Raw genomic sequence first — 15156 nt, forward strand, 5'->3', positions numbered from 1 at the left:
CCAGGGCTGCGCGCTGCCGCCCTCTCTCAGCGCGGGCCCCTGGCCGCAGTCCGTGTATGGCCGGACCTGGCGCGGTCCCGCTATCCTCGGCTTCTCTTGGCCTTTCTGGGCCTTTGATTTTGCTTGTGTGTAAAATCCTGATCCTGACAGCTGCAGGTTCTTCCCTGTAAGGATAGGGAGGCCCTGGCCCAAGGGGCCCAGAGAATCTGGGGCTGCTCTATCCCTGGCAGTGTCCAAGGCCAGGCTGGACGGGGCGTGGGGCAGCAGCAGGTATCTCTAGCCCTAGCGTTTAAGATTCTCAACGCGTCTGTGAGCAGCGTAAATTAGAGAATTCCGCTCTAATTTGAACCCAGCATTGTTAGTGATGTTTCTGGGTGCAGGTCCCTGCTCTCACACCAAGCATAAAGCCAACACCCTCCTTTCCCTCTTATCCAGGACAACAAAAGAAGCACAGAAGTGTTTGCAACTTTAATATAAACCATGTCATGTTTCCAGTGACTTCAGCACATACAAGACAGAGCCCAGTTAAAATAAACAAACAAACAAAAAACCCCAAAAAGCCCAACAACAACCAAAAACAAAAAAAAAAAAAACCCAACACAGACAATTGTACTAGCACAAGGTTCCCCACAGCATGAGCATCACAACTTTTAGAAAAGACCCTTGCTTATCCCTGTGTTGCTCTAAAGTCCCCTCTCATCCCCACAGCAACAACCCCAAACAGCTTAAAAAATTATGGGAAGTGACATTCAATGAATAGACCAGCATTTAAATTAAGGCAGAATAAATAATTGATCCATATCAGTGATGGGCATTTTCAGGTGAGTGCTGGAACATGGCCACCACTCGCTCTCCACGGCCCTGTGCTCAGCACAGTAGTGTTGGAGACCTGGTGCAAGTCAAGTACATGCTGTGAAAGCACCCCCCACCCCGAGTTCAGCTATGAAGACTTTGTATTTTTTTCCAAGCAACTCAGCCTCTTGCCCCCCCCCCCCCCCCTCCTTTGATGTGGTATTTTCCTGCTGCACATAGGCTCCTCCATCACAGCCTCCCAGTCCTGGACCAGAAAGATGATCCACTCACTTTGAAGACAGACTGGCATAAAAGGCCACAGTGCAGTTCAGGATTTTCAGATCAGCACCTACCCTTGGAGCAATAACTGATGAACAGTTTATCACTCAGCCCAGGATGAACAGCTTGAGTGACAGAGCTCACTTAATGAAGGAAGCCACTGTTCATGGTGATGTAGAGTTTCCTTTTCTCTTGAGGGCTTGGGGAAAGACATTGGACATAGCTGAGCATAGCTCCACAAAAATATAGAAAGTGTCCAGTTACAGGGTCATGGCTGTTGATGTGAATGATAGCACATTCCTCCACCATAAATACAACCACAGAGTGAATACAATTCTGCCAAGTAGCACAAGACACTCAGGGAAAAATCATAGTCAGTGTCCCACTTTCCCTGGCAGGGAAACATTCACTTAGGGAGAAAATCCACCAAACAGCAAAAATTAAGAGCTCTGTTCCATCCCAGCCAGTTAGTGTGTTAGTGGCTATTTCCTTAAACCACGAGCAAAGGACAGTACCAATCCTCTCAAAACAGGAAAAACAAAAAAACAAAAACAAACAAAAAAAAAAAGCATAAAACCAATTCATTTAAAATATGGCTTCACAAAGCCCTTGTAAAACTTAAATGTCCTCTTCAGTTGGTGCGTATGAAAATCCTAAAAATGCATCTGAAGCACTGGAGCTGCTGGCTGCTAGGTCAGGCGTGCGGGTGATAGAAGCAGAGATGGCTTCTTGGGTGAACTCAGGATCAAAGTGTCGCAGATCAGCCGGGCCAGCCTAAGCCAAGGAGCAGAGACACACAATCATCAAGTGAGCAGACCAAAACCAGACCCCTCTGTTCAGACAGTCCAATACAACTGCTCTTCCAAAAGAGCAATCACCACAGCATCCATAGGTCCCAACTCACAGAGCAGACCCCTCAGTGTCAGCATGAGACATCTGGAGAGGATCTCTTCCATAAAACAGACAGAATTACCCACTTACCACGTTGGGGTTGAATGGGGGAGTAATCCTCTTGTGATATAGATCATCCCAGTTTATTGGGCTGAAGAATACATGGTTCTTTATCTCAAGCTGTACAGAAAGCAGGAAGGAAAAGTCAGTCTTCTGCCAAACCTCCTTTTCGAGCACCTGGCCTCACAGCTTTAAGTGGTTGAAGAAAGACTTGAAGTTACCACGTACCCATATCCACAAATCCTTAATACCTGAGGGTACTGGTCCAGGAATTCCCTGAAGGGAAGTGACCTGTCACACACTGGTGTCCTTGGCTGGCCACTACCCCTTTCCCTTTGGAAATTCAAGTCACCCCATGTGTCCCTTGGAAGAGGCTGAAGGGACAGACTGTGTGGGAAAGGTTTTTCCAAGGTAGTACTGTTATGAAAGAAATGCTCATAATATAAACTTCCCCATCCATCCTCTCTCCTGCTCATAGTGAAGGCCACTTACAAAGTCTGTTTTGGCACCCAGCCTCCTCTTCTGGTCCTTGTGGAGAAGTCCCTGGATGATGTCACAAGCTGCCACAGTCTTGGTTCCTTGGATCTGTAGTGGTTTGTGCAGAATGTTGTCGTACATCTGAGACACATCCCGGCTGTAAAAAGGAGGCTAATTTGAAAGAGAGGAGAAGCACCCAGGTAAAACATGAGCTACCAGAAGGAGCCATACATTGCAGGTCAAAATGAGTCCTGCAGTGAGCAGATGAGGGAGACCTGCCACACCCCTGCTCAAAAGGGCAGTGGCAGAATTGAACCTGATCATTTATTCAGGAATTAGTAGTCTATGAACTCCAGACCAAACTCGCACCACAGCTTTTACGAATAAAATTTCCACTGCATAAAGTAAACCAGCCCATTTCCAAACTTACCAGTCCAAAGAGCATTTCATAGAGGACAGCTCCTAGGCACCACCAGTCTACTGTCCTGTCATAGGGCTGTTTCTTTAGCACCTCAGGAGCCAGGTACTGGGAAGTCAGAAGGAAATACTGGAGTCAAATTATAAAGGAAGGGCTTTGCCCTTCTTAGACCCAAACCTGGCTGCAGCTCAAATTGAGCAAATGCATTAAGAATAACACAGATGCTCTTTCTAATCTAATAAACTCTCTAGTTGTTTTAGAGCAATGGGGTTGAAAGACAGCTACCAAAGCCCTCAAAGTGTCCTTGCAGGTTACAGGAGGTTCTCTTCCTAGAGTGGACTTCTACAAGCATTTGCCACCTGACAATTCAGCCAGCAATGCTATCCCACTGTGACACATCACACTTCCTAAAAGCTCCTGTATTTTTGAAAAAGCTGCAGTTTTCAGCCCTGGTAAGTCTGTCCAAAGCAGCAAAACTACCAAGAGCTACCATCAAGGAGCAACAGGCAAGAATTTGAGCAGTCTGCAGAACGATGTCCCACAGAATTACCTCTGTATACTATCAGGCTCTGTCTAGAACAGGAAAACAACACACACCAAAACTAGAAAACAAAGCTCAAACATTCCTGCTTGGTTCATGTTATGATGCTGCATAAGTGATACCTCACTGAAAAAGGAGGGAATTTCCTGCCCAGTTCTGATGAGCTTGAACGCTGAAGGTGTCATGTTTACAGACCCTTGGTCAAGCTGCCTGAAGAAAGCAGCAGAACAGGTATATTACCTAAGCTGAAGTGCTACCAAAGTCCCCAGGCTCAGTGAGAAACAGGCAAAAAGCCCTCCAAGAAGCCAGACTGGAAATAGGCTTGTTGCAAAACCCAGTTGGAATGCACTAGAGGAAAGGCGTTTCCTCCCCTTTGAGCCGTGTTTGCATTCCAGGGGGAGCTTAGTCCCCTCCTCTGCACAGGGCATTCTGCAGCTCCTGCGTGCACCAAGGGCACGCAGGAGAGCACAGCAAGGTCCTGTGCATACCAGTACCAGCAGGCTCCTTGTTCTGCACCACTGGGGTCCCAGAGCAGGCAAACATCCTGCTCCCAGGGACAAGGTCTCCACCTCCACAGCTATTTTCACAAGCCTGGCCATTTCCAAATGCAGGAACCCCAGCCCCAATAGTTCATTAATACTCTAAAATTGCTGTGTTGTTGCAGGAAGAGCTCTCTTTTCTGGATAGGGAAGGCCTTATCTGAACTCCAGCTTCAGGCTGACAACCTCAGAGAGCCCATAATTTTTTGAGGTGTCACATAAGCCCAAGACCCAGAGCACCAAGTGTCTGAAGGTTTCCAGCCCCCAGGTCACAGCAAAGCCCCAGCACATGCAGTACCTCAGGAGTACCACAGAAGGTAGAAGTTGTCTCCTCTTGCTCCATTCCTTCTTTGCAGAGTCCAAAGTCTGTCAATACTATGTGTCCCTAAAGAAAAGAGGCTTTTTAACTCATCCCACTCTTTCTGGAGAGGAGACAGGATCTCCAAAGACTTGCCTAAACATTAGTTCTCATGTGGGTTTTAGTTCCCCAATGCTCATATGCCTCCCCTCCCTCCCCTTATGTTCATCCTATAGTTCAGGTACTGCAGCCTGTAGAAAAAATAAAGTCTAGATTTCTTCTTATTGTCTACACCTAGATAGCCATGAAAAGATCCAATACTGCTGTGATTTTCTGCTGCTTTATCCCAGAGCCAATTTATGTAACAGCCATAACCAGAGCTGCAGCAGTGATGTGCTCTTCACCCCCCTGATCCCTGCCCACAGGTCAGGTCCCAGCTTCTGGGAATGAGCCAAGGGTCCCAAAACCAAGCAGTTCTTCAGAGGGCAAGACCACTCATCCACACAAGTGCATTGGGGCACACAGACAAAACCCATGCCATCATGTCAGCTATAGCCCAGCTTGCAGAGTCACAGCCCTCTGCTTGTGGTCCTGATGTTTTTAAAGCCATCAGGAAGAAAGCCCGAGCTGTGAATATACCTGGCAATCCAGGAGGATGTTCTCAGGCTTTAAGTCCCTGCAAGATAAAATGCTGTTTGAGCAAATTTGGCCAGATATTTAGAAAGCATGTATCTGAAACAGCGTCAGCTAAGAACAGGAGCTAGCAAAGCCTCCCAAACCAGACCTTCCCAAATTGCAGACTCACCATCAGTATACACACCTGCAAATGTAAATAAGCTGTTTTCACAAAGGATCAGGTATTAGCCTGCATTTCCATGCATAAGTGGTTACTGAGAAACTATTTCTTACTTACTGAGCCAAGTTTGTTTTACAGCTTTAAGTTGAATACTCTCAGACTGATACTGGGAAGGGCAAAGAATGATTTATTGCCCATCAGGTCCTGTGCAGACCCTCTTGCAGGGTAAAGTGCCAGCAGCACAGTCTTGTCTTGTAGGGGTAGGATATTCTTCAGCTGCTCCCATCCTGCATTTCACTTCCCCACTGAATCCCTTTCCCTCCCAGCACCACACACCCTGCCTGGGCAGGCTTGGTGTCCCTGCCTTACCTGTAGATGATGTTTAGAGAATGCAGGTACCCAATAGCACTGGCAACTTCTGCAGCATAGAATCGAGCCCTGGGCTCACGGAAACAACGTTCCCTTTGCAAGTGGAAGAAGAGCTACAAGGAAGGTAAGAGGATTGATCAAGTCTCTAAATAAATGGAGGCTAATCTGGAGTAAGGCTGAAACCCAGCTACACAATTGAAAAATTATTTACAGCAGGTAACACATGTACAGCATGAAATAAGCCCAAGCCAAGGGAATTCAAGCAATCCAAACGCCTTTCTAGAAATTGTTTCATTTCTCCTCCTCATCATTCACAAAAATTAATAATTAATTCTCAAACTCCCTATCATCTGCTGACCTGGTTTAGCTCCTAGCTGACTGCAATCCACAGGCTGAGTGCAGTGGCAGTATGGCCATGAGAAGTAGTACATACAGAGAGCTGAACATGCAAAGGTGCCCAACATTAACTCAATTTGGGCAAGATATCCACATTAAAAATAACTTCCAGCCAGTTTCAGATAGCACAGAAAAACAGATGAGAAAGATAAGCTTCTACAGGATAAAAAAAAGCCTAGATAGTTGCAGTGGCATCACCCCTAAGCACATGGATCCAGAGCTAGCCCACAGGTTTCTGTAAAGCTCAATAATATTTCCCATATTCTCCATAGGATTTTAAAATGCCCCAGTACTGCTTTCCTAAGAATCTTTACTTTGGGAATCATCTGACTCAGGTCATAGCCAGCAAGATCTTTATTCAATTCACAGGTTAGGTATCCTGCCAGGTATTCCTGGCTGCTCCTTTCCAGCAGTCAAAAAAACATTATCCTTCAACATCATTATCTTCTGACAAGAAATAGTTTTAAATTAAGCAGCATGTTTGTGAAGGACCAAAAAGGATTGGAGCAAAGCCTGTAAGTGCACTCACCTCTCCTCCATTTACATAGTCAAGCACAAAGTAAAGCTTCTCCGAGGTCTGGAAGGAGTAGTGGAGTCCCACAAGGAAGGGGTGCTTGACATTTTTCAGGAGCACGTTGCGTTCTGCCATGATGTGGTTTTGCTATCAAAAAGCAGATGAGGCATTAAAGTTTCAGGGAAGGTCCCAGCCCTGCCTGCCCTAAGGGCTCACTGCTGTTTTCAAAACAGATGGAAACTGGGAGTTCACAAGGGTCATTTCCAGCCCCAAAAAGAGACCCACTCCCTCCTATCTGACCTAATTAATCTCCATTCATTTATTCTCATGGTACAGGCAAATTCATTTTTAACATGTGAACTGCCTACCTGAATACCAGGTAGCCCAATTGCATTGCCCAGAGAGCCCATACACCAACCACAATTTCCAGAATAGCCCAGGAGAACAGACATACCTCCTTTTTCTTGAGGATGGTTTTCTTATGCAAGACTTTCACTGCATAAAATGTCCCATCACACTTGCGTTTGGCCAGGAGAACCTGCAACAGAAGGTCCTGGTCAGAGCTATTTGTCTCACCTCGGTCAGTGTTTCCTCATTAGCTCAACAATCTTGTGAGTGATTATACACACAAAACTACTTCAGAGGGCCAGGTACAGGGTTTTAAACACCAAACTCCAGCCCTCTCAATTCCCAGAAGAAAAGCACTCAATATCTCCGCATCTCTCCCCTAGACACCTGACAGAAAATAGTTTTGGAGCATTTGGGGCCAAGCCCATTTCATGTGAATCATGGCTGTCTCCAAGGTTTCTCCAGAGATCTTTTGCTGAACAAATTTGAAACTTATTTCAAATCAAGCACTGCTCTTTACCATCACCACCCCGAGCATAAAACACCTCACTCTTCAGTCCTTAGAGAGGTTGAGGACCTTGAAATTAGAATGGACAGTCAGACAGAGAATACCAGCCCCTCAGGTTTTATTTAATCTCAATCCAAACACCTCAGGAGGGGTGCAAGCAAAGGACACAGCCAGAAACTCCTTCAACACATTTTCCTTCCAAGCTGTCTCCAAACAGCTACAGCCCACCTGCACAAACCCACTTACTTTTCCAAAGCTTCCTTTGCCAATAACCTTCAGGAAGTCAAAGTCTGTTGGTTTAGCACTGTTGGGCAAGAATGAAACAAGTTAATGTTTCTGGGAGAGAAACATGCAACAGTAACACCACCATCAAAGCAGAGTTCCTGCTTGGAAAAACGAGTGTTTGTGAAAGGGATTAAAGGGCGCTGGTGGGTGACCCTCGCTCCCAGGATTCACACCGTGTGTGTCAGTGCACCCTGCAGAACGTGAGCAGCCCCTCAGCATCCTAGGACTGTGGGCAGCAGCACTGACAGCACCTGTAAGGACAAAATGATGCCTTTACAGGGGACACAGTTTATCCCTGTTTCTAGAGAAAGATAGTCCGGAAGCCAGCAGTGATGAGGAAGAACATCCCTTACTATCTCTCAAAAGAAAAGAGGCAAGGGGCTGCAGATGTGGCCAGGAGAGAATGATTATAACAAGTACTAGCCACAGCTTAGGCTTGGAAGCTGGTGCATTGATGACATGTGGTGCTAAAGGCCAAGAAATGCAGTTGTCCAGACTCCTGTAGACAACACTGTGCGACATCTCCTGCCAGATCTCTTCATGCTCCACACCCTACCTGGCTTTGCAGGGAGCTTACTTGGGGTTTGCAGAAGGTCCGAGGTTGATGTTGTCAGTTGGTGTTGAAGGCTAGAAAAGATAACAAGAATTTTATTCACAAGGACTAGACTGCAAGTTGGGTTTTTCCTTCCTCAACACAGCATCCCTCACACAGAGCCACTGATAAACACCCATCAGCAAGAGACCCAGTGGATACTTCAGCAAACATTTAAGATCTCTTTAGATGACCTTATGCACACCCAGCACCACAGAGCTGCAGCCTCCCTCTTCCCAAAGACAAGGGGATACAAACACAAACACACACGTTCTTCCTCCTCTTCCTTCCTAAGGAACCTTACCCTCCCCAGACTCTGGCAACACCACACCTTGTCCAAAAGGGCCTCTCTGTTCTTTTCCTCCAACCAAAATCATCCACCGGAGACAGGGCAGCAGTAAGACTCCCAGTAGGCTAACACAGGCACTCTCCTTGTTTTTCATCTAAAGGCACCAACCCCCTTTGTCCCAAAGTTGAGGATTTGCTTGTTCAGAGCCATGATCTCACCTGGGTGCTTTTGTCTGGGCTCCGGGAACGATCCATTAAAAAAACAACTCGCTCAGCACTTGGGGAAAAAAAGAGGAAGTCAGTGTTGAATAAAAAGTCTGAGAGGGGAACAGCTTCACTCCATTAACTTGGCAGGGAGTCATGCAAACCCCCCAGAGTGTGCACTCCTTCCATCATAGGAGGGGCTCAGCTGAGCTCCCCAGCACTGCCATCCCCAAAGGATGGGATGCCCACACTCTGGGGCCAGCAGGGAACAGTTTGTGCTGACAGGAGGTTGGGGAAAACAGGGTTCCTGGGTGAACAAGCATATCCAGTATTAGCCCCTGACTTGCAATAGCAGAAACTGCATGAGCACATGAGGACCAGCACAGCCCCAGCAGCAATACAGCACCAGGCCAGGTGAAGTCACAGCTCTCCTGGCCATGGCCAGACCCACCTTGAGGCAAATGCAGCCCCCTCCCCACTGCACAGGGATGCTGCAGCCCAGTGAGTATCCCTTCAGGGCAGCCAGCAGAGTCCAGCTAGGTCCAGCCACCACGGTCCATGGGGCTGCCAGCAGCCAGAGGCCACTCCCCAGGCCAAGTCAGACCAGGGCAGCTTGGGGTGTTGACATTGCAGGGAACAGACATGGTGCCATGGCAGGCTCAGTGAGCAGAGGCATTAAAGACCTCTTGTCTGTATGGTGCAGTTTTTGCTGGGGCTGGAGAAGCCAGACTTCAACACTTGTTGGTTCAGATCCATCCTGCCTGAGCATCACTGATGATGGGTGAGCCTTGCCTCAGGGATTCCTCCCTTTGGTTTTTAGGGCTCCCCCATGTTTTTTGCAAAAGCCAGAATTAAGAAGATAGCATGAACAAAACAGCTCTGCTCTCTTCTCCCCTGTCCCAGAGAGCTTAGACTCTCCCTCAGCCCCACCACACTCTCACACACCGCATCAAGGCTCTGAAGGCTCTCATCCCCACAGTCACCCTCTGCCCTACCCGTCCCAAAAAGCAGGCCCAAGACCCCACCAGCCTCCCCACATCTCATTTGTGGGTACTCCTACCATCTGCCCCCCACACACCACCAGGCACAGCCCCCCAGCCATCCCAAAGGAGCCCCTCCTGCACAGCCAGGCTGAGCTCGGCAGGAACCGCCAGGCAGCAGCAGATACTGGCAGCTGTATCAGGGACTGCCCACATCTGCCCGGTGCCAGCCAGCTCCATCCACCACCCAGCCAGCACAGGGGTTATCAGGCTGAGCTGTTAAAGGGCTCCCATCCCACTGGGAGGGTTTTGTACTCACTACGAGCAGAGCCTGGAGCCGGAGGCCTTGATGGTTTGTTCTATCCTCTCCCGGCCGTGCTTGATGAGTTCTGTGAGCAAAGTTGGAGCACCGAAGCTGATTAGCTGGCAGCGTGATCACAAGTGCACAGAGGCACATTTGTTCTTCACTGACCTTGCTCTTCTCTCCACAGCTGCCCTCCTCCCCCTTCTACTCACATACCAAAATAACCAGGAAATTATAGGAACCAGGACATCTTTCCTCCCAGCTTCACCAGGAGCCCTCAATAGCTCACAGGACAGGGATAAACACCACAAAACAGACACCCTCTCTGGTGGCCACGGGGACTCAGGCTACAGCACTGTTGTCAAGCCTTCCCAAGCCACCCCTGTGTCCCCAGGGGGGACAAGGATAGTGCTTACAAGGACGAGGTTGTACTGGGATACATCACACACTTGGCACAGCCACTGTCCCTTCCACTGAGGTCTCTGCGAGTAATTAAGGACATGAATGAAACCTTTCAGGCCCTACAGGAGGTAAGCCAGCGCACACACACCACAGGAGTGACTTGCTCAGGGACACAGCCAGTGCCAGGAGCTGGGATTCCCACCATGGAGCATCCTTGCTGCGCAGCTGTGCAGGCAGTTGCCACCACTCATCATCATCATCATCATCACCTTTCCCTTCACAGAGAGGAAGCCCTGAGCCTCTGCACAGGCTAAGCCAGAGGGAAGCCCCAGGAGAGCAGCCTGTACAGAGGAGCTCCTTGTTTTGCTTAGGAGCAGTATTTCAAGGCTCAGTTCTACTCCTTGGTTCTGCCATTGAAGGGAAAGCAAGAATAAAAACATTCACAGAAATATGTGCTTCCCTCTCCATCTAAAAAGGAGGGGGTTTATAGACACCAGCAAGCTGTCATCCTGGAATAGGTCTTCTACAGACCAAGGAGTGGACAGCAGAATCTCCTTGAGCAAGGATTTTATAGGACAATGAGTTTTGAGGCAAACAAACCCATAACAGAGCCCTCCCTGCATGGATCTCTGGATCTGCCAGGCAGAGGGTCCTGTAAGCTCCTGAGAGCCCCTGAACTGGCCCCACCAGCAGCTCTGATGAGCAGCCAAAAAACTAAGCTGTGGGCTGAGAGTTTCTGAATGGCTAAGAAAGGCAAAGCAGGTATTTAAAGCAAAGCCCACAAACCATGCAGAGAACTTGCAACATCAGTCTGGTCTGAGGCCCTAACCTTGTCTATATTTTGCCCTGCAGCAAGTCCAAGATCCTGTCCCAGCTGGCACCCATCAGCAGGGACAGCATGCAGGCAGCACCCAGACAGATCAAGCCCCATCTCCTCCCCCTGGGCATAGTCCTTTTGCTGACAGCCTGGCTCACTGAGGTCCACTGAAGGTCATCCAACACCTGCCTCGGGGCTGCATCTGCCTCACAGGCTGCTGGACAGGCTGGGCAAGTATCACGGCCACAGCAGCAGGACATCTCTGCTGCTGTCTCTGAGCAGACAATATTCACTGAAAGATCTGGGCCTGGGAGGAGGTTGGCACAGGGCCCACAGGTGTCTGTGGACAAGCCACAAGCTGCCCTTGGCAGCAGCAGGTAGAGGAGTGAAGGTTCTCACCCCTGCTCAGGAGTTCCTTGCCAGAGCAACCCAACTTAACCCCTTGCTCCTGCTTGCTGCCTGCAGCTCCATGAGGGGATGCAGCCCATGTCCTCCAAATCCGAAGCCCCACAAGTCTGAGTTCGGCCTCAGGGCCAGCTGGCTGCCACTGTTCTGATCCCAGACTCCGGGGAAATAACGACTCGGGCACAGATGGTGATATCACAGCTTGGGCATCTTGGAGAGCACATGGGCAAACCATGGAAGCACATCCAAATGCCTTGGAGGCATTTTCTAGCAGTATGGGATGCAGGAAAAGTTCCCGACTCGCTCCAAGGGGCTTGGACAAGCCTGTTTTAGTAAACTGCAGCAAAGCAGGAGCCCCTTCCAGCCTGGCAGCCCAGTCACACCTCCCTCCACCAGCCCTGTTCTGCTCCACTGCCTCTTTGCTGGAAGTGAAGCCACTCAACAAGTCCCTGCTGACCAAGGGCAGCCTTTTCCAACAGCTTTTTTCTTTAAAGAGACTTGCTCTGAGGTTGAAGTGTCCGTCACTGAAGTACCATACCCATTTTTAGGATGTGTATATTCCCATCCCACATTGCTTTCTAGTCAGGCTCAGAGCCATCTTCCCCAGCCCAAAACCAGGTTAGTTTGTGGTTTAAATCTCACAAGCAGTCAAGCAGGCCTTTCCCTTATCACTAACAAACCCTACTCCCCATAAAGCACAAAGATTTCCTGAGCACACACACTGAACAACAGAACCAGAAATAGGTCACGAAGATACGGTGGAATCCTTGGTTATCCATGCCCAGCTGCATCCCTCCTTGTGCCTGCTGGAGCAGCATGGATGGTCCAGGCACGGCCAGAGCCACAGACAGCATCGGCAAGCAAGTCTAGGAGCTCCCCAATATAACTATTACACATCAGGAACACAAACCCCTGCACCCCACTGCCCCCTCCTCAAAGACCATTTCACCCCAGCTCCCAGCCACAGGCACCCCACAAGGCAGGAAGTACCCACTGACACAACAGAAAGCTGCTACTTACAAGTTGGAGCAGTGACTGCAGCTAAATCTCCCCCCACCACACATCCCTCAGTAACATACGTTTGCTTCCCAGCACAGCACGAGCAGCTCCCTGTTCCTTGCACAGTTCTGGCAGTGGTGACCCACATTCCCATGCTAGCCCCGCGTTATTTGCTACAAACACATTACTAATGCAACGCATACCTTGCACAGAGACACAACCTCATAGACTCGTCATCTGAGGGCTGCTCCCACCCTCCTCCCTGATGTCACCACTCTCACAGCCTTCCCTGCCTAACCTACATTACAAACCCCTCCGAGCGAGTCCCTCGTCCTCTCCTGCTCTGGGAAGGGCTGGCTGCCAGGATGGAGAGGCCTGGCAGGGCTGTCACTGGGACAGCAGGTGATGTTTTGGAGGAATCACAGAGTTTGGAGGAGCAGGGTTGAGAGAGGGGAACCAAAGGCAGCCCACAGCTTTCACCCAGCACAGGGGCTGCTTGAAGCTTAAGGGGGAGATGTCCCAGTTTCAGCTCAGAGAAGAGCAGGGAGGGAGGTGGGAAGGAGAATTCCTGCAAACACGTGCTTTTACTGGGGAGAGTAAAAAGGCTCAAGTTTTTCCCTGCTACAGATCTAAGAGATAGCTACAAGCTAGTACCGAGCTCCCCTTTCATTCCCATTGAGACACTACAGCAAGCCCAGGAAGAGGTTAGGAAAGACTTGAAAGCACTTCCACATTTCAGGAAGCTTTCTTAGCCATCCTCTAGAGAGCTCCGGGCTTGTCCAATTTTCTCCTGCAGATCCTGTTGCCTACACCCCAGGGACACTGCAAAACAGAGCAGGAACCCAGCCAGGCAGCCCTGGCTCAGAGCAAGCTAGAAACAACCAATCCTCAAAATTTTATAAAAAAAGCTACACGCAGAACTTAGAGAAAACAGCAGGTGGCAAAATCTTAAAGCACTTTGCAGAAGAACAGTTCATCAAACATACCCGGGAGCACATCTCCCAGAGGCTGAGTCCTGAAGCATGGGAAACAATCCACAACCACCGAGCACAGAGACCTCTCATTCCCCACACTTCCCATCCTTGCACCAGCCCACCCTGTTAGGCCAGGAGCCCAAATCTCCTTCCTAAAGCCCAGAGGGGAAGAGCTTTGTTCCCTGCAACAGTTCATGAAGCCGCTAAACACAACCGTCCTCAACTCCTCAAAGTGATCATACCACTACTGGTACCTCACTGCAGCACTTTAAAGAGAGCAAGAAAAGCTGAGCAGCTGTAAAAGATGAAGAAACACCTGCTGGCTACACCCAAGGAGTGAGAATTTAGGTGGGAGGGATAGCTTTGGGTGGGGAGGAAGAGGTGCAGGTGCTGGGGAGGAGCAAATTACAGCCTGGCAGGCAGCTCAGGTGTTCTGAATAATTTTTTACAAGTCAGCTGGAAATCTGTCCACTGTCCAATGGTTTGGAGGAAGTTCAAACCTGGCATTTGGATCAGGTCAAACCCTGAGGAAGTTGCTTTTCACAATGTCCTCAGGGACCCTGAAGGTCTGCAGCCAGGCTGGTGCTTTGCAGCATTATTAACTGCAAACATAAACACATGGGGAGCCTGGTGATTTGAGAGACCAGAGGCTGAGCTCTGAGCAAAAGGAGACCTGGGAGAAGGGCTGATGTCTTCTCTCTCTTCATTAAAAATAAAGCAGTTGCTTTTTGCTTCTACTGTAGTTTCCTATAAAATCTCCCTGCGTGCAGCTGCAGCAGCAGGAAAACAGCTTCTAGAGTAATTTCAGTGGTGGGTGCAAGGAGGTAAAAGCCAGGCTGTGGGCAGCATTCCCTGTGGGAAGCAGAAAGGCTGACCATTCCAGGATGGGTCCTTCAGCCCAGACTGCAGCTACCAGGGGAGATCATCAGGAACACCTGATGTGCTTGGTACCATGTACATTTTGCTTGAAATATTACCTTCTTTCAGGTCAAAACCTGATTTTTTTCTCTGCCAATATTCTCAAACTATCGGCACTGACATCTTCTAAGAATATCCTTTGTTTTTCTTTTCTCCAGATTTACCTCCACTTGCATTGATTTGGTCACTTTTCAGAATAATTTCATCAGTTAAATTAAATTTTCTAGTCAGCATCTCCTCTTTTTGTTTCTTCAATGAAAATCTGGGTGCTGTCACCAAAATCTACTTGATTTTAATTTCCACAGAAAAAGGCATCTTTAATTTAAAACCCACTTTCTATCTAAAGAAGAGAAAGAAGGAGGATCCTGTAAGGAAAACTTTACCAGATAAAATGCATAAAACACCTAATCTGATGACAAATAGTGATGTACAAAGTGATGTTGGGTCGGTATTGTCCATTCTACCCCCTCTGTGAGGATCACTGACCCTCCAGGGCTGGGTGTCACTCAGCTGCCACCTCCTGTCACACACTGGTGCCCTGTGTGTGTCCCCTGGCTCCCTGCAGTCCTTGCTGGGCAGGCTGAGCCCAGCTGGAGCTGGCCAGGAATGCTCTGCAGCCCAACACTAGCAGGAGATCTCCACAGCGAAGGCTTCTCCATGCCCTGAGTGTCCCCAGGGCTCAGTGACACCGTGCCACCTAGCAGCATTACCCTTTGTCTTGCCCAGGGCAGTGGAGGAGGGCTCCATCCAGGCCACGAACAT

At 49.0% G+C, this 15156-nt stretch overlaps 1 protein-coding gene across 2 annotated transcripts; it reads right to left on the reverse strand.

The window, feature by feature from the left end:
- Nucleotides 1-1291: 1291 nt before the first annotated feature.
- SGK2 (serum/glucocorticoid regulated kinase 2) lies at nucleotides 1292-15156 on the reverse strand. Of its 2 annotated transcripts, none has more exons than XM_062504856.1 (14): nucleotides 15105-15156; nucleotides 9895-9964; nucleotides 8611-8668; nucleotides 8089-8138; nucleotides 7473-7530; nucleotides 6825-6908; nucleotides 6386-6517; nucleotides 5461-5573; nucleotides 4935-4971; nucleotides 4296-4382; nucleotides 2930-3025; nucleotides 2515-2670; nucleotides 2053-2142; nucleotides 1292-1845 (listed from the first exon to the last, which is right to left on the reverse strand). In XM_062504856.1, exons 1-14 carry the CDS (start codon nucleotides 15154-15156, stop codon nucleotides 1690-1692), a joined length of 1239 nt encoding a protein of 412 aa, XP_062360840.1. In that variant the 3' UTR covers nucleotides 1292-1689. The 2 variants fall into 2 exon arrangements, with proteins under 2 accessions (XP_062360840.1, XP_062360839.1); XM_062504855.1 differs by lacking the exon at nucleotides 15105-15156 and adding an exon at nucleotides 13489-13672.

The sequence above is a fragment of the Cinclus cinclus genome, chromosome 18, assembly GCF_963662255.1.
Source record: "Cinclus cinclus chromosome 18, bCinCin1.1, whole genome shotgun sequence".
NCBI classification, from domain to species: Eukaryota; Metazoa; Chordata; class Aves; order Passeriformes; family Cinclidae; genus Cinclus; species Cinclus cinclus.